The sequence below is a fragment of the Cupressus sempervirens genome, chromosome 10 (genome assembly GCF_028749045.1).
Source record: "Cupressus sempervirens isolate cs-2001-9-10 chromosome 10, ASM2874904v1, whole genome shotgun sequence".
Classification (NCBI taxonomy): Eukaryota; Viridiplantae; Streptophyta; class Pinopsida; order Cupressales; family Cupressaceae; genus Cupressus; species Cupressus sempervirens.
In genome coordinates, this window is record NC_143127.1 from 540,800,137 (window position 1) to 540,823,171 (window position 23,035).

The 23,035-nt window shown below is 32.4% G+C and overlaps 1 protein-coding gene across 1 annotated transcript in view; it reads left to right on the plus strand.

Annotated features, from left to right (window-relative positions):
- Nucleotides 1-21,204, plus strand: part of LOC149535034 (uncharacterized) — a 30,552-nt gene extending 9,348 nt beyond the window's left edge. Inside the window, exon 2 of the mRNA XM_089806933.1 lies at nt 20,615-21,204. Coding sequence (XP_089663059.1) covers nt 20,615-20,645 — 31 coding nt within the window. The 3' untranslated portion in view covers nt 20,646-21,204. The remainder of the gene's footprint in view (nt 1-20,614) is intronic.
- The last annotated feature ends 1,831 nt before the right edge of the window (nt 21,205-23,035 follow it).

The window sequence follows — 23,035 nt, forward strand, 5'->3', positions numbered from 1 at the left end:
TCAAATCAACCAACCACTTCTCCAATGACTAAATTTCTAGAAGAAAAATACAATGCCACGTAAAATTCTTTAAAAATTTCTTGTTTGACTACTACTAGTTTATTATTTGCAGCTTGCATAGTCTCTTCTCTTGTTCAGGTTGGTAGGCAATCTCAATTATTATTGGCATAACTAAATAAAAGCAATAAAGTTATGAGACTGGTGGAGCTTACCAATGAGATAAGTGAAAGAAAGTATTTTCATCAATGTTGATCTGGTTATGAGTGCACAAAAGGAAGCCAATGAAACAAGTAAAGGACACGAGTTCATCCCAATCATAGTAGGACAAGACTAGAGCAAGACATAAAAGAGATTGGTGAAGATAAAGTGGTCTTCATGACCTACATAATCAAGTTAGACTAAGTACAGTTTGTAGAGAAGCAAAGAGCCAAGATAGGTAAACATGGAGACAAGATAAAGAGACTAGTAGTATCTCAGACAAGTTGAGGGGAAGTCTTCATGATTGTAGAATAAAGGAAAGGTACCTGTGACTGTACACATCACTAAGTGGGTGAGTTTATTTGACATCCTTATAGAATGTAGGCTATCACATCAAGTTTAAATGAAAAGGTAGGCAAGAGAATTCAAATTTGAATTCCTCCCAGTGAGCAGTTAAGTTTCATATGAAACCTATGACTCTCCATTAATGGAAAGTAAACCTGAAAAACTTCATGTGTGAAACCAATGTAGATTAGAAGAAGGAAAGCATGCAAGATGAAGATGGTTTAATTCAAATTTCAAATTCACGAATTAGGGTAAATTGTAGAATGAAAAAGGATGGCATATGAACCTTCATTTTTCAAAAGAATATATAAGATTACAGATTGATAAGCATGAAAAAAAGGTACTAGGCTATGTGCAATCTCAGTTGAAAGGTGGATAGAGTTAAGGTGAAGCTAAAGTATGAAAGACTAGTATGCAAAGTGAAGCTAGCGAGTTGGGTACACAAAGTATAGGAGTGTAAAAGACCAGAAGATTTAAGCATGCAAGGGATTGGGTTTTAGTTGCAGAGCCAAGGAGGAGTAGAGCAAGTTGCAGATTGGTCAAATAAGCATAAAGGTGATACAAACCAAGCTAAGTTGAGCAGTCACTTTTGTAGATCAAATACATTATTATTTTATCACCACTACAATAATAAATCCCATCAAGGATGGACTTTAACCAGTCTTTTGTATTAAATATCTTAATAGGGTAACACATTTATATGTGTTTTAAGCCCTCTAAATAGGTTACCTTTAAAAGGGTAAAGACTCTAACTGGTCCTCACTAAATCCCTTAATTGGGTGGCATTTGGAAGTGTCTTTGTAATATTTTAATATGGATAAGGTCTTGACTGATGCAGTCCAAAAAAGTGCAAGCTTCATGAGCACTGGTTCATAACCATGGTTTTCACCCTATTGGGGCTCTATGAGAAAAAATTGTGTTATATGATGTTATCTTTTTGTTTAAAGATCAATTTCTTAACTACTAACTGTAGACACCTAAATCTAATTACATCACTAGGTAATCATATTTAGTTATCTCCTAGGACATTATTGATTGAATATTTATTATTTAAATTAGTTAATTGTCATCTCCTAGTTAATTAATTAAATTAAATTAACTATAGTCCAATTGATAAAATCAAATGATAACCCAAAATCAACTTATCAATTAAAACCCTATTCCTCTATTATATTAAATAAATTGTCAAATCTATTTAATTTAATTCCATACACTCACTTTATTAAATAAATCATTTAATAAAATATCTAAACCCCTAGAACATCCCTACCAACCTTTACTCCTAATCCAACCCATTCACCCATACTAACTTCACTTAGCCACCTAACCAACCCATCCCATCAAAGCTAAGCCACTTGCCCCCCTAACCCCCTTTTTAAGCAAATACTAATCCCCCATCTGAACATGTGCACAACTTTAAGCAAGGGTTAGGACTTGCTAACCCAAGCCAAAGTCAAAATATCTCCTTTATCCTCTTCCATCCCCATCCAAAAGCATTAATGGCTCTTACATACCATAATGACTCTTACACCCCTCTTACATACTCAACCTCCCTTATTACTCCGTTGACCAACTCTTATCCTATCCTCTCACACTCCTCCTCCTTGTGATAAGTGTCACTCTCCTATGGGCCCCAAAGAAGCACAATCCATGTGCTCCGCTTTGAATGCATCTTAACCCTCCCTCACCATCCTTTGATCCTTGCATCTTGACCATCCATTTCACTACCCCTTGGCCTATAAATGAAACCCTCTCCCTTCACAAAGATCATCCACTTTTTATGCAAAGTTATAATGCTATTTTGAGAGCCTAAAAAATACCAAAATACCATCATAATGTTGAAATCCCTTCATACCCCTATTGTTCAAACCCTCATCCATACTCACACATGGTAAAAACCCCCATCCTTTGGAAGCTTGAGCACAAAGTGAGCATACATCCCCCCTCATCAGGGACATAGCTTCGTCATTGTAAGAAGCAATTGACGAGTTTACCATCCTTGGTCTACTTTCCTCCTTATTGTCTTCTTTGGTCCTATCTTAAGTGTTAACTTGTTTAGTTGTGTGAATGCTCTTGTTAGTATTAGTATTCCTTTTACACTAACTAGATTAGGTGATACACTAACTGATGAGCCTAAATATGCATGTTAGTAGACAAGTTTGGAGTTAAAGTTTAAAGTTATTAGTATTATATGTATTCAGCCCCCCTCTCAGTATTATCATCATTGTGTGAGCCAATAATTGGTATTAGAGATTTGGTCCTTTAAACACAAGTCTGACAACTTGACAAAAAGATTAGAATGATGAAAAGAGAAGAACCAAAGTTTTCAAAGGAAAATTATGCCCTTTGGTGTAGAAAGATGAAGCTGCATCTCTAAACTCTAGGAGATGCATACTGGTAGCATGTTGAGACCAAATACATTCAACCTGAAAAACCACTGGATACATATCAAATAAAGGAGAAGGTGATTCATGTTGCTACCATGGATGCATTGGTAAGAACACTCTAATATGCTGAGTATGATGATGTAGAAGATCTTGAATCTACCTATGAAATCTAGAAAAAGATTAAAGTTGTCTATGGAGGTGACAAGCACATCCAGAGGAAAAGGTTGATAGCCTAAGAGGAAACTATAATGACATGAGGATGTAGGAAGGAGCGAACATCAAGAAATATAACAAGAGAATAAAAGATGTAGTGATTGTCATAAGAGCAACTACAGGTAGATTGGAAGAGGATCATGTAGTGAGAAGAATATCGAGGACTCTACAACCTTAATATCTTATAAGGGTCTCAGCCATTTAGGAACTAAGATCACTGGAAAAAGGTGAAGTTTCACTTGATGCCTTGATAGGAAATCTAATTGTGTTTGAACTAAGTAACTTTAACAATAGTCTTAAGAGAATTTGAGGCTGCATTCAAAGCCTTTGTTGTACCAATAACACCCAGAAGAGGAAAATAAGTTGAGAACATTTCAAGACTCAAAAAATACTTTGAAAGCCTCTTTATAGAAGAAGCTAAAAAAGAAGAGCTAGAGGCTCTACAGGCAAGAAGATTGCCTTGAAGGAAAGGGAAGTTTAAAGGCATACTTCCTTTCAAGCATTTTAACTATATAAAAATAGGATGTATAGCTACCAAATGTCTTGATCTAGATAACATTTCTAGCAATAAAGGAAGAATGAGTGGAGAGAGCCTTAATATAAAGCACTAGCAATAACATTAATTGGATCATAGATAGTGGTTGTTCTCATCACATGACTAGATATTGGAGTAGATTCCTTGAAGTAGAGGAATGTGATGGAGGAATGGTGAGATCCAATAATAGAGCTCCATGTGCCATGATAGGTAAGGGTTCTATATCCTTGAATGATTCTACAAATTGTGAAGATGTGTATTTAGTGGGAGGATTAAAATACAACCTATTAAGTATAGCTCAAATAAGTAATAAACATGATAGGTTTGAGTTTGACAAAAGGGTCTTGTAGGATCCTAGATAAGACAAGTAAACTGCTGGCAACCAGTGAACAACGAAAAGATAATTTGTTTTACCTTGATTCTAGAATAAATAGCTTCTTAAAGGAAAAAAAATGAGAATAGTTAGCTTTGGCATTAAAGGATGTGCCATGTGAATTTTGGTAGCATTGTCAAGGTAGAAATAAATAAATGTGTGAGAGGATTACCTCTAAATACTAGGCCAAACAATGCAATGTTTAAGGACCATCAACTAGGTATGTTAGCCAGTTTGAGTTTCTCTAGTAAATCATTCTCTTATAAATTTTTTTATAGAGTTAGTTTACTTTGACCTATGTGGTTCCATGAGGACTAGGAGTGTATTAGGTGATAGGTATTTTATGTAATTCATAGATGATTTCTCTAGGATGATGTGGGTTGTTTACTTGAAGGAAAAGTAATAAATATTCCACAAGTTTAAAGCTTTGAAGCTATAGTGCAAAGGGAGTAAGGAAAAGTTCTAAAGTGCCTGAGATTAGATAGGGGAGGTGAGTTCACCTCACAAGAGTTTATAAGTTACGATGAAGAGAAAGGTATAAATAGGTAGATGTTAGCTCCTAGGAGGCCTTAGTAGAACAATGTCACTGAGAGAAGAATCAAAATAATAATAGACTATGCAAGAGAATTAATGATTTAGAAAAATGTTATGTAGATCTACTAGAGAGAAGTTCTAAGTACATTAGGGTACACCTTGAATAGGGTTCAAGTGAAGAAAGGTACTAAGACATGCTACAAGTTATGGTTTAGACAGTGACCATTAATGGATTACTTTAAGGTGTTTGGAAGTAAATGTTATATAAAAAGGGATGAGTATCAAGGGAAGTTTGAGCCTAAGAGTGATGTAGGTATCTTCTTAGGATAATCCATGGAAAGAAAGGAATACTAGTATTTGAACATTAGGAAAAATAAGATAGTAGAGTTAACAAATGTGAAGGATGATGAGTTCTTAGAAAAATATAATGAAGGAAGTAGAAAAGAATCTAAAGATGATAAGAATTTTGTATACACCCCACTTATTGGACCTCTAATAGAAGAAGGAGCAAAAGATATACAAGAATATGTTCAGGTAGAAGTTGTCAAACTTGATGAACCAATTGTTGAAGGACTAACATAGAACCAGGGATGGAAGAGTATGTGAGAAGATACCATTCAGTAGACTAGATCATTGGAGACAAAGACATTGGAGTGATAAAAGAAGACAGGTAAGAGAGATCACATGTCTACTTGCACAAACTAAGCCCAAGGTTAGAAAACAAGCCATGAAGGATGAAGATTAGATAAAGGTCACCGAGAAAGAGATTGAACACATACAAAAGAATGAGACATGGACTCTTGTTCCATAGTCTAAGGACAAGAATGCCATAGGAATAAATGCATGTATCGAAATAAGATGAATGAGGATGTAGAAGTAATACGAAACATGACTATACTTGATTGCAAAGAGTATGCACATGGGGAAGGAATAGAATATGGAGAGACCTTTGCACTGATGGAAAGGCTAGGATTTAGGATACTACTAGAATATACTTCTTACAAAAGGTTTAAAGTGTATCAAATGCACATGTGAAGTTTTCTTTTCTCAATGGAGTTCTTGAAGTTGTATACATTGAAGAACTAGAAGGGTTTGTATTAAAAGATGGGAAGGAAAAGGTATGTAAATTGAAGAAAGCCATATATGGATTCAAACAAGCACCACAAGCATGGTATGTGATGCAGGAGCATCTTGGGTTTTCTTAGTTGCTACTTTGGAGTTCATGGGAGGAGGATCGGTAGTTTCTTGAGGGTGTTTGGACTAATACTCAGTTGAAGAAGAGGTGATTGGTAGAGGTTACTCAGTCATTTCTTGGTAGTTCTTGGTTGAGAACTCGGTGGATGAATGAACTTGGTGATCCTAGAGGTTCTCAGTTGTTAAAGGAGCTCAACATGGCTTGGGGGCACTTAGTTATCAGAGGAGCTTGATGATGCTTGTGGGAATTCAACACACACTGGGAGCTCAGTGTAGCTTGGCTATAGTGTTTTTTGAGTTACTCAATCAATGAAGGGACTCGATCTACAAAGGAGGACTCAATATATATTGGGGAGCTCAATTGGTTTAGTTGCTATGTTGACCGAGTTGGCTTGGTTGAGGAAGGAGCTCAATTATGCTTGGTGGAGTTGCTGATGCTTGGTGGTGGTTTCTAACACTTGGTTTGGTATTGGTCTATGTGGTTCTTGAGTTTTCCATGAGCCAGCTTTTGGCATTTAATTTGTGTATGGGTATTTAATTTGTGTTGCAACTGACTTGTGGCTTATGCAAATATTTAATGTAAGGGTTTATTTTAATTTGTGATTGCTAGGTTGACTTGTGGCTTAGTTGTGTATAAGTAAGGGGTTTTTTTGAGTCTTTATGAAGTCACTGCTTCATGGGAGTGGATCCTAAGTTCAACATGGACTCACTAAAGAGTGAGGTTTTTCTAAGTGTGTGGACAAAGCACTGAATGTGAGGTAATTTACACCTAGATCTCGAGTCAAGTTTGAGATGGGCTGGTAGTTGTGGCTTGGAAACAAGGAGATTGCTTGGTGGGCTTGCAAGCACAAGTTTAGATCTTCCTTGGAGGTTTCTACTAGTGTGTGGATTTAGACTAGCTAGTTTTGGATTGGATCTTGAGGGATCTTGTAGAACTTTTTATTGTAATTTCTATTGTGTTTGGCTATAACCCAAAAGTCCTTATAGCTGGGCATATTGCATGTAAAAAATTATATTATATGAATAAAGAGTTGATTTGGTATCAAATTGTGTATATAGTGTTGTGTTTCCACTGCGTGGTTAATTTTAGGGGGTTAGGACATCTCCTTTGGGGGTTCTCCTGCCTTGCACTGTGTCAGATGGTATCAGAGCACAATTGTTCTTGAGCGTGTAGATAGATCATCGAAGCTGAGGTAGTTTTCACCAGGACCTTGGATTAGAGAAACTGATTTGAAAAGATCTTGATCTGGTGGTGGATTATTCTTTCTGGAGTCCTAGATCTCTTTTTTGTGAGGTGATAGATAATGGTTCTGACTTACAATTGCAGAGGACTTACAGATGGATCAATGGATGCATTGGAGATTCCCCTACCATGCATTGTGTTAGTATGAGAGATTACACTCATATCTAGCCAAGATCAAGTTTACAGGAACCAATAACAAAAAGAACATTTATCTAAAGTAAGATACAAGAGTTAGGTTTCTAATTCTTGAACTATTTATGGATGACATCATCTTTAGAGGAGATGACATCATGAGAAAAGAATTTGTTGAGGAAATGAAGAAATTTTTTTAGATGTCAATGATTGGAGAAATAAAGTTATTCATTGGACTATAAATATTTCAACTTAAATGTGGAATCTCCATTAGTCAAACCAAGTATGTGAAGGAGATTCTGAAGACCTTTGGACTAGAAGAGTCCAAACTAGTTCGAAACCCAATAGTGATTATTGTAAATTATCAAAAGAAGGTGAAAGACCAGAAGTTAATGAAACACTCTACTAGTCCATGATGAATAAACTCCAATACATAATGCACAATAGACCTAGCATTTCAAAAGTAGTGAGGATAGTGGCTTGATTTTCTACCAATCGTAAGGAGTCACTCTTGGCCATTGTAAAGAGGATCTTCATATACTTGAAGGGTACTAAGAAATATGGTTTATGGTACCTTCAAAAGGGAAACTTTGAAGTTAGTATCTTTAGTAATGATGACTGAGACGGAAACATAGATGAAAAAAATAACACAACTAGTGGTGTATTATTTCTTGGAGGAAAAAAAGGTAAAATGGGCCAGTAAGAAACAAAATTGTATATCTCTATCAATAATAGAAGATGAGTGCATGGATACAACAGTGAACTACAGTCAAATTGTTTTAGGTCAAACAACTACTAGAAGACATTCAAGAGAAGTTAGAAGACTTGGTGGTTATTATATATGACAATACCAGAACAAAGATCATTACTATTATGTATTAGTTTCTAAGAGATAAAGTGTAAGAAAAAGAGGTAAGGTTGGAATATGTTCCAATAAAAGGATAGTTAGAAAATATCTTTACTAAAACTTTTGAGTATCTTAGAGAAAGATTAGGGATTATGCCCCTATCATGCCCATAATAGAGTAGCACAAACATACATCAATCCAAGAACTTCAAGAATTATACTTACATTAGATTGATGACCCAAGGGGGACTAATCCATAGGGGGAGTAGTCATAGAGACATGATGATATTTGTGCACCTTTGATATTATTGTCAAAGAGCGAGAAGTAATGAATGTAAGTGATAAAAGAAAAAGAGGGCCACCTATTGAACTAGGAAGATGACATGGGAGAAATGAAGAGAAGTAGTTATAAAAAGTAGGGGAACTAATGAAAAGGAAAAGTGAGATACATCATGAGCACGAAAGAGTAAGCAATAAGCATAAGTAGTACAAGGAAAGAAAAGGAGCATAACCAAATAAAGAAAGAGTAGTAAGGAGGGAAGTGCATACCAAAAAAGGAGTCAATCAACTCACAGGGAGATGAGAAAGGAGAACAACCAAGTAGTGGAAATATTATATTTTTCTAAGCATGTAGGAGTAAGAGAGTTGTACTAAGTTATCGAGAAGATAATGGTAAGCATAATGTACAACCAAAATTTCTTAAGGTTTCTATCAATGCCAAAGTGGGATATTATTGGCATAACTAAATAAAAGGAGTTAAGTCATGAGACAAGTGGAGCTTGCTAGTGAGATAGATGAAATAAAGTATTTTCTTTGATGTTAATGCAATTATTGGTGTACAAAAGGGAACTAATGAAACAAGTGAAGACCATGAGCTCATACCAATCACATTAGGACAAGACTAGAGAAATTAAAAAAAGAGACTAGTGAAGACAAAGTGTTCTTCACAATCCACATAGTTGAGTTGGACTAAGTACAAGATGACAATGAAGTAAAGAACTGGAAGACATGTAATTAGGGAGATAAGATAAAGAGATTGTTATTATCATAGACAAGTTGAAGGGAAGTTTTCATGATCACAAAATAAAGGAAAGATACTCATGACTATACATGTGATTGAGTGGGTGAGTTGAATTGATAGCCTTAGAGAAGGCAAGAAGCACTATTACATTAAGCTTAAATGAGAAGGTAGGTGAGAGAACTCAAATTTGAATTCCTCCCAACAAGGAGTTAAGGGTCATAGGAAACCCATGATTTTTCATTAATAAAAAGGACATCTGACACACTTCATCTATGATTTAAAAAATAAATAATCTATGGTTCACTAGAGGAGAGATTCCACTTCCAAAATGTATAATTTTTGTTTTGGTTGGAATATAATTGTTATGAGAAATATGGTGGGAGATGAAAATTGTCAATTTTAGATGAGTTTGAATTTGGATTGTTATAAAAGAGAAAATATAGGTCAAAAACAAAATTTTAGTTTTTATTTCACTAGCTATATATGTCATCTATAACATATTCTAAGATAAAAGGGAAAAAAGTTTATTTACATGTAATTTTTTGGTGGAAACTAGACCCTTGATTTTCAATGTTTTTCAACAACTAAAAAATCATCTATAAATTAGAAAATTATATCAATTCCTATTCCAATTAAACATTTAAAAAAATAAAATCATAAACTTCACCCATTTCTACACATTTCATCAGTTTACATCATTTTAAAACTCTAAACAATAATGCCAATTTAATGGCATTTAATGACATTGAAGTTGAATGGTTTTAACTTTATTAGCCTTTTCTTTTATAAAAGGATGATACAGGTTTGTACTTTTATCCAAAAACGAGTCATGTTATAAACACACAACAAACAAGTAATGAACAAGTTAAATATTTTTTGAAGAACATGTATGGAAGAAATCATTCCCCTCGACTTGAAGCTGCCATCTGAGAGGAATTGAATGTAACTATACAAGGAACCACTACTATCCAAAATCAAGAGGAATGGTTGAAGGATCAGGCAATGATTATTCAACATTTCTTTGGTGAACCATTTCTAGTCCAATATTATGAATTCCCACTCTAATACAATTTTTATGCATTTTTTTCAAAGTTTGAATTATGCTTACACAAACTAATATAATAAATTAATGGTTTATGAAGTCCATGTAAACTAGAGCAATTTTCTAAATTTTAATGGTTGTATGCTTGGACAAGGAAATGTGAGGTAGTATGGATCTTTTCAAGATTTGAAGCATTTGAAGGAGGACAACTTTTAGAAGACTAAAATTCTCACCCAATAATACATGTTCGAGGAGCTTTCTATTGGAAAGAAGAGACAACTCAATCATTAGTTGATGCTCTATTTATGATTTAGATATATGAGAATGAGACAACACATCTGACATAGATGAAGGAGAATACAATCTTAAATGTTAATTTCCCTAAAGGTTGTGAACCTAAATTGACGATGAGTAAAGGATTGTAATTGAAGATGATAATATCCTCACATATTTGTTTGTGATTGTCATTCCATTATTCAAATATTTAAAAATGCATGCATATTTCATTTTCAAAATTTGGTGTTCTTATACAGACATATGTATGCATGTACATACATATCGATCCATCGATCCATACATACATATATATACAAAAGATGTATGCATACTTAAATATTCATTCATATGTATGCATGCATGCATACATACATATCTATGCACACTGATATATATGTGTGTGTGTGTGTGTGTGTGTGTGTGTGTGTGTGTGTATGTATGTATATGCATATGTATATGTGTGTGTGTGTGTATGTATATGTATGTATATATATGCATGCATATTGATCCATCCATCCATACATACATATCTATACAAATAGATGTATGCATACTTAAATATTCATTCATATGTATGTATGCATACATACATACATATCTATGCACACTAATATATATATGCACATATATATGTACACACACACACACACACACATATATATATGTATGTATGTATGTATATATGTATATGTATGTATTTATATATATGTATATATATGCATGCATGCATGCATACATATCTATGCACACTGATATATATATATATATATATATATATATATATATATATATATATGTATGTATGTATGTATGTATGTATGTATGTATGTATGTATGCACATATATTCACACACATATGAATATGATGTATATGTATGTATGTATCTATATGTATATATGTGTATGTATATATACACATATATACATATATATGTATATGTATGTATGTATATATATGTATATATGTGTATGTATATATATGTGTGTGTATATATATGTATATATATGTATGTATATATGTGTGTATATATATGTATATATGTGTATATGTGTGTGTGTGTGTGTATATATATATATATTTGCATATGTATATATATGTAAATATACATCTATATGTGTGTGTATATATATATTTGTATATATATGTATAAGTATATACGTGTGTGTGTGTGTGTGTACATGCATACATATCCCTGCATGAGAAATATATAATTATATTGACATAGAATAATCTTAAGTTTAAATTTATTAATTGCATTCTGAAGATTAAAAATAATTCTAATTAACACTTAAAGGAAAATAATTATTTACAATAAAAGACTCCAAAACTATACTAACTAGTAACACTTCCACTTCACTTGTTAAAGATTTAGTAGTAGTCAAAGATATTTGGATTTAACACTTGACAAAATCAAAGTAAAGAATAATAACACTTGCAATTGACTTGTTCAATGCTTAGTAATATTAAAAAATAAGTGAATTTGATCCTTGAAAAACTAGTAATAAAGAGCAATGCATAAAATAAATAGTTAAGAAATGAAAAGTATAAAATAATAAATTGGGTCATGGTCCTAGTAAAGTCTATTGGACTTTACTTGTATGTTGCTAGTATATTTTGTGTTCAATGTTGTTATCTATTACAACGTAATCTGAAAAAAAAACATTGATGGAAGAATGAAATCAAGTAAGTCACTTGCATATTATGATAGTGAACCATATAAAATTATATTATAAGATTATGATTTCCCAAATCAAAATAGAGTATTAAAAATATAGTTAAATAGTAGTTAAATGAAAATGTTAAGAAACACAAAAATGTGGACCTTTAATTATCCACTGCCCATTCTCAAATATTTACTACCTCACATACCTTAAAAATATTGTAACAATCAGTGGAATTAATATGTCTCACATAAATTTATCATTGAAATAGTGCGTGCATGAAATTATGACACTTCCATGATTCATATTCACAACTAATATTATTACACATACATATCCACATATGCATACACACAGATATATATATATATATATATATATATATATATATATATATATATATATATATATATATATGTACGTATAAAGACATACACACATATATACACATGTACACATATATCTGTGTGTGTGTTTGTACACACACACACACACATATGTATGTATATATATGTGTGTATGTATCTATGTGTGTGTATGTATATATGTATATATACATCTATATGTACACACACACATATGCATGCATACATACATACATGTACATACATATCTATGCACATTGATATATATATACATGTATGTACATATATATATACACATATATACATACACACACACACATATATACACATATATACATACACACACACATATACACATATATACATGCACACACACATACATACATACACACACACACACACACACACACACACACACACACACACACACACACACACATATATATATATATATATATATATATATATATGTATATATATATATATGTACACACACATATATGTATATATATGTGTATGCATATATGTGTATATATATGTACATATGTATATATATGCATATATATATGTGTGTATGTATATACATATATATATTTGTATATGTATATATGTAAATATACATCTATATGTATATATATGTATATATATTTATATCTGTGTGTGTGTGTGTGTGTGTGTGTGTACATACATACATACATATCCCTGCATGAGAAGTATATAAATATATTGACATAGAAAAATCTTAAGTTTAAATTTACTAGTTGCTTCTCAAGATTAAAAATAATTGCAATTAAAACTTAAAGGAAAATAAATATTTACAACAAAAGACTCCAAAACTATATTGACTTAGTAACACTTTCACTTCACCTGTTAAAGATTTAGTAGTAGTCAAAGATATTTGGATTTAACACTTGACAAAATCAAAGTAAAGGATAATAACACTTATAATTGACTTGTTCAATGCTTAGTAATATTAAAAAATAAGTGAATTTGATCCTTGAAAAACTAGTAATAAAGGGAAATGCATAAAATAAATAGTTAAGAAATGAAAAGTATAAAATAATAAATTGGGTCATGGCCCTAGTAAAGTCTATTAGACTTTATTTGTATGTTAACTAGTATCTTCTGTGTTCAATGTTGTTATCTATTACAAGGTAATCTGAAGAAAAAAAGCATTGATGGAAGCATGAAATCAAGTAAGTCACTTGCATATTATGATAGTGAACCATATACAATTATGTTATAAGATTATGATTTTCCAAATCAAAATGGAGTATTAAAAATATAGTTAAATAGTAGTTAAATGACAATGTTAAGAAAAACAAAAAATGTGGACCTTTAATTATTCACTACCCATTCTCAAATATTTATTGCCTTACATACTTGAAAAATATTGTAACAATCAGTGGAATTAATAGTTCTCATATAAATTTATCATTCAAATAGTGCATGCATGAGATCTTGACACTTACGTGATTCATTTTCACAACTGATATTATTACACATACATATCCACATATGCATACACACATATATAGTTACATAAATGTACATCCATATGTATGTATAAAGACATACATACATATTCACATTAGCTAGTTGAAGTTATTGCATGATATATGTTGCTGGTACTTGAAAGAAACCTAGAGCCTCACAAGCATTTGCAATTTGATCCATGATATCTTCTCTATTTGTAGTATATTTGTACAAACTTCATGACAATGATTGTACTATATTTTTAGTGTACCACTTTGACACTATTCAACATAACTTTCTAGTCCTTTGTCGATAGAACTACAAAAATACTCCCCAATGACAAAAATGGTGTTCTTACTTTCCACATGGTTCCACTAACTTTGCATTGGATTTTGCAAATTAGAAGTCCACTCAAAATTATCTAATGGAGGAACAATAGCCCATTTTTGAGAAAATATAAATAGTAATTAGATCAATGGTACAAATTTATTGTTACCATTAGAGCATTTGTGCATTAATATTGGATTAGTTGTGCAATTTTTTTAATTGTAAAAGCAAATTGTTAATGAGGCAACATTAAGTATGTTTGAAATAATACTTTGAAATAACCACTTTTTGACCCTTGTACACACTAGGGATTCCACAAAATCTTATCTTTACTACTCGTAAGCCAAAGAAATAACTATAAGAAATTAGGCAGCATATGAAGACAACTAGAAAGATGTCAAGATTTGATGTACTCTTTAGGTGCTTAGGACATGCAAAACTAGCTATAAAGGCTATTTGTGATGTTCCTCTACTTTCTTTATCCAAACTTGGCTATAAAAATCAACTCTTTCTAGCTTATCTTCTTCACACAATGTGATTGTCAAAACTTGTCATTATGTTGTCATGAAATAATGGAAATGTTATTCCTTGGTTCCATTTTATAAATCTATTTTTTATTGAAAAATTCTAGTTCAAATTTTGTGGACTAACATGTCACTAGAGATGACAAACTTGTGTTAAGGACTGGGTAAAGGTAAATGAAAAGCTAACAACCATTCTTAAGGAGTCTATTATAATAACCTAAAAATAGTTATCTAGACTATTATCCCCCCTTTCTCAACATTTTGGCTAAATTAATGAGTCATTTACCTAGACCAAATTTCTATAAATCAATTAATTTGATTATAACCTATAGTTTGACTTGTTTATCCTAAGTTCATTATTTGATTAAAAGAACATGTCCCCTTTTAATTAAATTAAAGACCCCATTCTTCTAACCCACTCAATGTGCACACATAAAGTCCCTTTTCTATTTTCAAATTAAAAGAAAAGGCTTTTTGTCTCACATGCAAAGTCAAATCCTCTTTCATTGGTTGAATTACTCTTGCACATGGATGATATGCCAAAGTTCAACCCGTACCCTTGATTGTACATCCCTTGATCTTGATCTCCACCATTTGTACACCTTTAAAAGAAAGAGCTCTCCCCTTCTCAAAGGATTTATCTTCTTGAGTATTGTTATGTTAAAGGTTTCTTGATCAATTTCTTGAGAACCTTGTGGAGAACTTCTACTTCTTGTCTAAATTCTCTCATCCATGACATATTAGTTTAGATTCATTTTTGCATGATATCTTAGTTCATCTTATGGTAGCTTAAATCACATAGTTTGAATAGCTTGGATATTGTAACACTCTCATTTTCTTAATCTAGTTGTATTTGTGCATCTCATCATAGCTTAGTTCATTCTTTCATTGCATGATTTGAGAGTTCTATTGGACATTGTCATTCTTGCTCTTATCTTAGGAACCTCCTATTGCAAGGTTTACTAGAAAGGCTTTTGTCTCAAAGACTCAGTTGAGAGCTATTTACATTGCTTGAAAGACACCTTTGTACTCCATGAATAGGGAGCTCTAAGCTGCCATTCAAGCATTCCAATCTTCATAATACTTTGGATAGAAGTGTTTAGAGTGTGACACATTTATAGTGTACATTTTTGGTGCCCACTATGGATCCAAACACTCTGGTTTCGCTCCACCTTTTTTGCATTTTCTGCATTCTATCTACATCTTTCTTTTAACAGTTGCAAGTATCGACAATACTTTATCAATGTCATACGATGTTTGTCAGATCTATCGAGTGATACTTTTCTAGTAAAAGTATTGCACACCCATACTAAACCATATCGTCCCAGTATAGTAAGTTGTATCACAAGTTTATATGCAAAACTATCAGACAAAGAAAAAGTATCGTATAGGTATACTGCAAAGTATCATACGATACTCTTCCAACATAAAGTATCAGCCAACCTAAAAATTGCTTGTTGTTTGGGTGTTTTGATCAATTTTTCAGTTGTTGTTGTCTGTCTATCAAGTTTTATAGGTTTATTACATTCTGACAGAGGTCTACTTGCAAATTTTTATGTGATTTTGAGACTAACTCATGTTGGACTAATGGTTGTGCTTGTAGGTTGTGCCTTAAACACTTGCATGCTTACCTTAAAAAGAATGCATGTCAAGCTTCAAATGCATAAAGGCTACTAACGGTTGTTTGTAGGGCTACCTAAAAGAATAGAAACCAATCACGTACTTGTATTTCTTCTATTCCATATGTGACATTTTACTAGTTGTTTTCATTTCTTAGGCACATAAAACTTGTAATTGGGATCCCTTTGTGATAGGAAATTATGCACTTCACCCTTGTGGTGAATCATAAGTCTTGATCCACCTTTGGATTTTAAAATTAAGGGGATTAATCAAGCTTTTTGGCATGTTTGGGGGAAATAATTGAGATAGGAGAGTATGATCTTCACCCTCGCGGTGAATCAAAAATCTTGACTCTCAAAAGTGGATCCAATTTGTTTAGTCTAGAATCCTTTAGAGGGCCTTCTATTGAGTAATCAAGAAGAAAAACCCAAGTGGGGACAAGCAAACCTAACTATTCCAACCCACTATAAAATCAAGGCTATCAAGGACACAAAACCTTGGTAGACATAGTACTTGTCTTTTCTTAGTATGATTACTTGTGGGATTGGGACCATGAGGAAAGTACTAAGCAAGAATGCTTAAGGTGCTCTTGTGGCCACGAGGTTTGTTACTTTACACAAGGCAAGGTGTCTCTTAATTGGGTGCAAGAGGAGTATTATATACAAAAGCCCTTTGTAAACACTCTAGGTTAGTAACTATTTATTGGTACAAGGATTGATCCTAGTGGATTACTCAGATCACCCCAAGATTTTACACTCACCATCTATGTTCCCTTGGTTAATCCAATATCTCTTGTGGGCAACCACTTGGTGTGAGGTGAAGGAGCATTTAGTGTGGGCCAAGTTGTTGAGTAATGAACCTTGACTTTTAGGTAGATATGCTTGGCAAGTGTTTTTGAATGTGCTAACTTGTGTAAATGTTCTCACAAACAAACATCTCATTAGCATCGATAGAAATTGGTTCTAATATCACAAATTCATATTGTTAAGGTTGCTCTGTCCCTTGTTCAATTATTTGAGACATGAAAAATACCTCTATTTTTTGCAAACTTACTATTCTTTAACATAAACTAAGTCCTATACTTTCTACACAACATTCTGATATGAAAATGATTCAATTGTATAACCGAAACATAAATTTTTTGGGTCAAAATTGCTCTTTTTCACAATTCACCAGCACATTATTATATGACTTTTGGAGAAATATCATACGACCTTATTTGTCTAAACTTGTATCTCCTGACTATTTCAAGTTCTATCATCTAGCCATAGTAAACTCTGTAGTCCAACTTGAGAGAAAGTATGCTTGAAACAAAAGTGTCTCCTGGATACTATAAAGTCTATTGTACGATACTATTTTTTGTCCTAATATCGCCTGGCTCTTTGAAAAGTATTGCCTAGGTTTTTTTGTCTTTAAAATAGAGTATGAAATGTGTCTTAGCTGATCTAGGGGTATTGTTGCTTGATTCTTCTTGAATTTGGTTACAAATCTTTGTGTTAGGAATTGTTCTAAGTTGAAAAGATGGGTTTAGTGTGCTAGATGTAAGTCTCAAAGCATCACTAATGGTCACTTGTCAAAACTCGGTTACCATTCTATGCTAGCTATTTACTATTGAGCTTCTTTCTCACTCTCTCAGCTTGAGTTAGTAGTGCTATAAATTCTTGAGCACTCTTGAAAAACCATCTATTTTACTTTGACAAGTTGTTATTCTTGATTGTACGAGCTTTGAATTTGAATTTTTTTTCTTGTCCTACTAAATGAAGACATATCCTTACATGTTAGTCACAACTAGGTTCCAAGTTGATAAAGGTAGTCATCCTTCTTTCACCTTTGCACAATTGGAAACTCCACCTAGGCACCCTCACGAACGACTTTGTGTGGAAGATCCTTACTCTAATCAAACATAAGAAGCCAATATCTGACATAATCCACTCTATAGCTTTGAAAACTCATTCGATACACCCTTTGATACACCTGTGGGTGAAGAAAAAATCTTGATCACCATGCATCCCAAGGAGATTAAACATCTTTTAGAAGAATAAGTAAGAGAAAGTGAAAGACTAAGAGGGGCCATACACACTAGATAAAAAGACTATAACCAAGCTGAGCCTGATGCTCATGCACATAATGAGGAAAATAGTAGAGGCTACTACAACAATACATTTTCTACCATCCCCCTTAGTGGAAATGATGGAAACAACACCCCTCATAGGAATCCTAGAATCAATGCAGTAGCATGCCCATCACTACCTAGACATTCAGAATCACATCACAAAAGTGATGATGAAGTCACTATTGAAGATGTGATGGGATTCCAACAAGATGAGGTTGCCCAAAAGTTAATTCTTAAAAATTTGGAACAAAATGGGGACCAATACTTCCAATATATGACATCAAAGGGATGGAAACTCCCTCAAGATTTTGATGTGTAAAGGATAATAAAAAACAAGAACCCACTGAGGCTGATTTTTTGAGGGAAAAAATACAAGAACTTAGAAAAATACTTGCACAACTACAAGTCTCCAAAGAGAAACCTAAAACTTCATTTGTTGAATCAATATGTGCTCTTCCTTTTGATAGGAATCATTACATGCTTCCATTTCCTAGGGATATAGAGGTTCCCAAATATGACAAATATGATGGAAATTGTGATCCTCATTATCATCTGAGACACTTCTACACTATTAGGACAAACTTTATGCATTAAGACACTTACCTCATGAGGTTGTTTCCTAGGAGTTTGAGAGGTCAAGCCATGGAATGTTACAAACTTGATGCCTCCTCTCAAAACATTTGATGAACTTTCACAATGTTTCATTCAACAGTGTTCCTATAACATTCAACACCCTGTCACTATGTTGGATTTGTACAACATCAAACAAAAAATAAGAGAACCTTTTGCAACATATCTCAAGTGATGGAGATATTTACAATCTAGATACCCTCAACAATTTCCTAAAACTAAGAAGATTGACATCCTTGTCAATACACTTGTACTAGAACTTTACTCCGACCTTAGAAAACAACTTTTCATAATAAGAAACTAATATGTTAGAAATAGGTAAGCATTTACTCATTCATTTCCAATGCTTTATCTCAAATAAAAATTGTAGCCCCTTTTCTTGAAATTATTAAGATTCATGAATATGTGAAAGAAGTTATGAATGATTTGTCTAAGGTAAATGATATCCCATCAAAAGATCATAAAAAAGGGAAACTATAGTGGGTCACCAATCATATATCTTGGAACCAATATTAATAAGAACTTACCACAAGTGGATTCATTTTACTTGACTCTTCTAATCAAAGAATTGTATGATTGATTCAGGTGTTGTAGTGAATATTATGTGTGCACATGTTATGAAAGAGTTAGGGTTAACAATAGATACGCCTTATGGAATGTGCTATGTATTGGTGAACAAATTTGTCCTTTGAGAAGAAATATAAATAATTACTCAAAATGCCCAACTGAAGGCACAATTGCTACCGAAAATTGGATATTGGATTGATAATCCTCCTTTGAATTGTGAGGTACAACTCCCTCATAGAAATATTTGCAATGAATTAAATGATAAGTGCATCTTTAACTTGAAGAGACTTTAAAGGCATTTTCATAGTCATCCATAAACATGGAATGAATGTGATTATAGAGATACAATGAGATAAAGAAACAAAAATCAACAAATGACCATAGGATGACTTGTTGAGCCTTTCACATGCAAAGAAAAACAAAAGAAATTAAATATCTCAATCTACAAGCTATGATTTGACCAAAATACATTTGAAATAAGATTAAAAAGACCATAAGATCACATTTGACCAAAAGAAAATAAGTACCCAGACCTTAGGATCTGGCATGTACACATATTCTGCTTTTATTTAAAAACATGGAAGAACTACAACATTATCATTTTATCTCTTTCATCACAATCTTTGCAAATAAAATAAAATAACTCCTCTATATTTCCCTATATTACAATCCAAATACTATTCTCCCTATCTTCCTATAGCTATAGAACTCTTAGGACCAAAAAAGAACCCATCTCCCCTTTAAAAAGTAGGAATAAATATATATATGGTCCTCCTATTCTATTCTATAACTGAATCTTGGAAAACACTTAATCTTATTTTATGCCTAATGAGATTTACAGGACCCAATAACTACTTCCCTTCCTGGTCATTAGAAACTTATTAGATTTTTAATATTTTACTCATACTTAAAAAGGATAATCTTAAATATATGGGGCATAATTGTTTATATGTCAAGAATCATTCTAGCCTTTCTAATTTTTTCATTTTAGGTGTCATTGTGCAACTGCCTTTGATGCTTGAGAAGATGTTTTGGCACTATGACCCTGGAAGACTTGTGCAATATGAATCCACATAACATGGACCTCCCTGCAAATCTTTTTCTAGGTTGATGTCAACATAATCATCCACAAAATCTTTGACATGAGCATTGGAATTTGAAATGCATTTTGAATGGTTGACATTTCATCAAACAATTTGTAGAGATCTCTATTGGATTCATGTAGATCGTGTTGGCACTCTAGTTGAAGGGCAGAGCTCAAACATTGTGATTGCATTGAGCTTCTTGATTCTAGTTTCTTATTAACCCAATCACTTAGGCATCTCTATATTATATGCTCAAAGGTTCTTCTCTCATCTTTCCACCACACAGATCTCACATGGGCACTTGTTCTTTGTAAGAGCCCTCATCGTATGTACTTATTTAAATTGGAATTAACGTTTTATGGTCAGGCATCCTAATGGAATTGAGATCAGTTGACATGTTCATATTTTAATACTTTGTGATTTGAGACTTACCATATTATTTGAACTGTTTAAACATTAATTTACACTAATGATGATGGAAGGTGTTTTACCTTGTGATGATGATGTTGATTATGATACCTTGATGATTTGGTTATATGCATTTAGATTGTTCAATATGCCCTGATGTTTAGGCATATGCATGCCTCATGATGATTATTCTAGTATTTTAATTTGAATTGATGAATAGGTTATGTTATATTAATTATGTAATTACTGATGATTAAATGTGTGAAAAAATGAGAAAGGATTATTAAATGAAAGTTTGATGTTTTGATAAATGTGATTATGGAATTTGGTTTAAATATATGAATATGATGTTATTGAACTACTTATGTGTGAAATGAGTGTGCAAGATTATTAACCATGGAAATCTAACGAAGATTCGATAATCGACCCTATGTACAATCTGTGAAACCCAGGGTTGAGTCTAATGAAAGATGCAAATTCTGGGTGATCCCACAATAATGGGTTCCACTTTTTGACCAATTTTGACACTAAAATTAATATTTTTGAAACAAACCTCACGTTTTAGTGACTATATCTCTAAAACTATGAATAATTTCAAGATGACATAAACTAGTGATTTGTAGTACTCTGTTCCTATTTTGTAACCATATTTTTTAATTAAAAAAAAAATTATATCAATTTTTTCTTCTCCTTCAAAAAGTGGTACATGTTAAAATTCAATATTTTTAAAGAGTGACAGTCCATTTGACACACAACTTTTTTTTCTAGAAAAGATAATGAGGTAATTCTTTTGGCATTGGATTTGTAACATCGATATCTAGAGGATGCATTTGGTTTGATTCAATTTGGTTGAATATTGTATAGCTTATGAAGTTTTGAAGTGACACCAATTGTAATTCAGACATACGTTCATTTTGACATAGATAACTTGAACTCAATTTATCATAAATCTAATTTTATTTTTTTTGAATAGAAAGCTATCTCAATAACCTATTTCCTAGATTATTTTCAAATTTTTTTGACCTAATTTACTAATTTTTTCAAAGTGTCGAAGTCAGGTGATGTTCAATTGGTAATGAACCTTTAATGAGTTAAACTCATATTTTAAAGTCTTAATGAATATAATATGTATTACAATTATAGTCATTGGAAAGCTTGCTCCAAGCAACACAAATTGGCATTTTTTATTTTATAGTAGGAGATCAATAATTTTCAATTTTGGGTGTCAAAAGAGCCAATTTTTTTTTTATAAAGAAAAGAAGGTCAAAAATTTGTAATTTGACATGTTCGAACATATTTAATGGGTTCATTGTGAACATGTGTTTGCAAAAAACATACACCCCTAAGTTTTCTAAAAGCCAAAAATTCAATTTAACATATTTTCCTGAACATGTCACATTGTTGATGTTCATGCGAACATTCAAAAAAATGCTGATGTCACCAGTAGACAGGTCAGTTTTAAAATAATGTGAAGCCATATTGTGAAGCTATACCAGGTGACATTTTTATATAGTTATTGTAAGAAATTTATCTTGAGGCAAGGGGTGATTTTTTCTATTTTTTTATTTTTTTAATAATTTTATAATGGGAATCAAGAAAGGTAGGCAAAAAAAATATGCAAGGAAGAGATCTAACGAAGCAGAATAAATAAATCTTCAAAGGACTATTGCACATTATCATCGAATTAAACAAGGTATGTATATATATATATTATGGTCTTAAGTTTAATTATGTTTCAATCTTATTTTTTATCTAATTTGATTTATTTATAAATTTGTTGCAGATAATCAACAAGGTGAAGGAAATGTTGAAGAAGGCTCAACAAAAGTAGAAGAAGTGCATATGGGAGAAAGGTCAGGAACACTCCCTACATAATTTGAAATAATGAATGTTGAAGAAGGTTCAAGATCACTCCATCT